The sequence below is a fragment of the Octopus sinensis genome, linkage group LG15 (genome assembly GCF_006345805.1).
Source record: "Octopus sinensis linkage group LG15, ASM634580v1, whole genome shotgun sequence".
Classification (NCBI taxonomy): domain Eukaryota; kingdom Metazoa; phylum Mollusca; class Cephalopoda; order Octopoda; family Octopodidae; genus Octopus; species Octopus sinensis.
The window spans coordinates 50,207,243-50,209,742 of NC_043011.1; the positions used below are offsets into that span (position 1 = coordinate 50,207,243).

The following is a 2,500-nucleotide window of genomic DNA, read 5'->3' on the forward strand; positions in this document are numbered from 1 at the left end:
GATAGCAACCCGCGTAATCATCCCTCGTTCTCTCATTCAAATTTCCTGTTTGAAATTAATCCAAATTAGAACCTTCCATCAGAAGTTCATGTTATGTTCGAAATACCAACTTATTAATGACAAACTTATTTTACTGCATTCTTCGTTATTTTCAAAATAAATTTAAACAAATTCTGCTTTCTTCAATGGAAATATGATAACAAAGGGGGTTAAAAGATCGCCTTACATGTTCAATATAGCTATCGATGACAAATGATGGTGCTAATATGATCTCAAGTAGATTTCGTTATTTAAAGAAATATGTCAAGGTGATAGCCTAACGGCATGTGTTTTTGGTGGTGATGAACTCCTTGTTGACCTTGTTGAGGAAATGGAAAGTGTACTCTTTTACTCATTTACTCTTACTTGTTTCAGTCATTTGACTGTGGCCATGCTGGAGCACCGCCTTTAGTCGAGCAAATCAACCACAGGACGTATTCTTTGTAAGCCTAGTACTTATTCTATCGGTCTCTTTTGCCGAATCGCTAAGTAACGGGGACTTAAACACACCATCATCGGTTGTGAAGCGATGTTGGGGAAACAAATACAGACACACAAACATATACACACATACATATACACATATACGACGGGCTTCTTTCAGTTTTCGTCATACAACTCCGCTCACAAGGCTTTAGTCAGCCCGAGGTGCCACGCAGTGGGACTGAACCCGGAACCATGTGGTGGGTAAGCAATCTACTTACCACACAGCCACTCTTACGCATAGTGTACATGATAATTGTTTCAGGTGTAAAATTATTGACGCTGATTTTGCAACAAGCAAGAAAGAGTAAAATTATTTGTTACCTAAAAATATTTTGTCGATGGTCATTATTCAAATAATATTCACACCAAGCAACAGTCATAACAATTTACTGGTGTCGTTAATAAATAAGTCCTCACTATTTATGACTGTTCACACGATTCTTACGAACAGGAATTGAGTTTGGTCAGAATAAGTGTTCATATTTTGTAGTCAATTAAGTAATGACGATCTTACCAGACAAGGAATATAAATATTGGTATCCAGTCTACTCTCACCTCATCGCAAATAATGTTTAGAATAAATGTCTTGGAATTGGCGAGAGTATTTCATACGTCGATGTTATGTGTGAACTTAGTGATAAAGAAATACTTTAGAACACTTCGGAAGATAGGGAAGTCAGAGATGTACATATTTAATTAAACAATATCCCATAATACTTTTGTAAGGTTAATGATCTGGAGTTGAACAATAGCACTAGAGGCTACTAAAATCACTGGTAATTCTCACATCAGCAACCAATGGATTTATGTTTGAAAGGAGATCTAAAGGCAGAAATCACTCCCAACTGCCTTAGAGTACAACATTTTACTGAACTGTAACAAGAGAAATGAGTATATCTCATTCAACTGTGAATTCCTTCAACTCACAGGTCCGGATGTTTTCCTAGTCCTGTAAATGGAGGGAAATAGAAATTCGACGAAGTAATGGAAAATATAGAGCTCTTATATACAGGCCGTAGATGGTTCGTCGTCATCTTCGTCTGTTTATATAAATATCAATATACACACACACACACACACACACACACACACACACACATACATATACATATATATATATATATATATATATACATGTATGTATATGTATATATATATATATATACATGTATGTATGTATATGTGTATATATATATGACCTTGATCACCTTGACCGACCAGTCCATCAGGCGTCCATTTGAAACCGCTAGTCACAGCACGCTGTCCACTCCTCTCTGGATCGCGCCTTTCTCATCCTCGTGATCCCAATCGTCCTCCTGAAATCGTAACTCCATCGTCGTGGAGGTCTTCCGGGTGGTCTTTTCCGCTCGCGCGGGTACCACTCGACAACTGCGTGCGTCCACCGATTATCGGTGAGCCGGGCGACGTGTCCAGCCCATCTATACTTGCTGCGTTTATACTCTGCGATGACATCTCTCACGCCGGACTTCTTTCTGATGATCTCGCTACGGATGTGCTCTCTCAACGAGATACCAAGCATTGACCTTTCCATGGCTCTTTGAGCCGTTACCAGTCTCTGCTCTTCTCTCTTTGTGATAGCCCTTGTTTCACTACCATATAACATTGCAGGTAGAACTGCACTGTTAATGAGGTTGGCGCGGGTGGTTCGATCGAACCTTCCCTTGAGCACATCCCTTATGCCAATAAACGCCTTCCATCCGGCCCTTACTCTCCGTGAGATCTCCTTTTCGATATCTCGGTACATATTCACTTCCTGTCCCAGGTAGACATTGCCTTGCCTCCGCTATTTCATCACTGCCGATCACCATTCGACCTGTTGGTACGTTGTCTGACCGCGTGAACTTTGTGTTCATGCGGTTCATCTTGAGACCTACTGCAGAGCTTTTGATGTCGAGCTCCGTCAGCATGGTCTGAAGCTGATCCGTGTTTTCAGCGATGAGTACTATGTCGTCAG

The 2,500-nt window shown here is 40.5% G+C and overlaps 1 protein-coding gene across 1 annotated transcript in view; it reads right to left on the reverse strand.

Annotated features, from left to right (window-relative positions):
* Window positions 1-2,500, reverse strand: part of LOC115219685 — a 6,004-nt gene that overhangs the window by 2,028 nt on the left and 1,476 nt on the right. Inside the window, exon 2 of the mRNA XM_036509470.1 lies at window positions 744-804. Coding sequence (XP_036365363.1) covers window positions 744-804 — 61 coding nt within the window. The remainder of the gene's footprint in view (window positions 1-743; window positions 805-2,500) is intronic.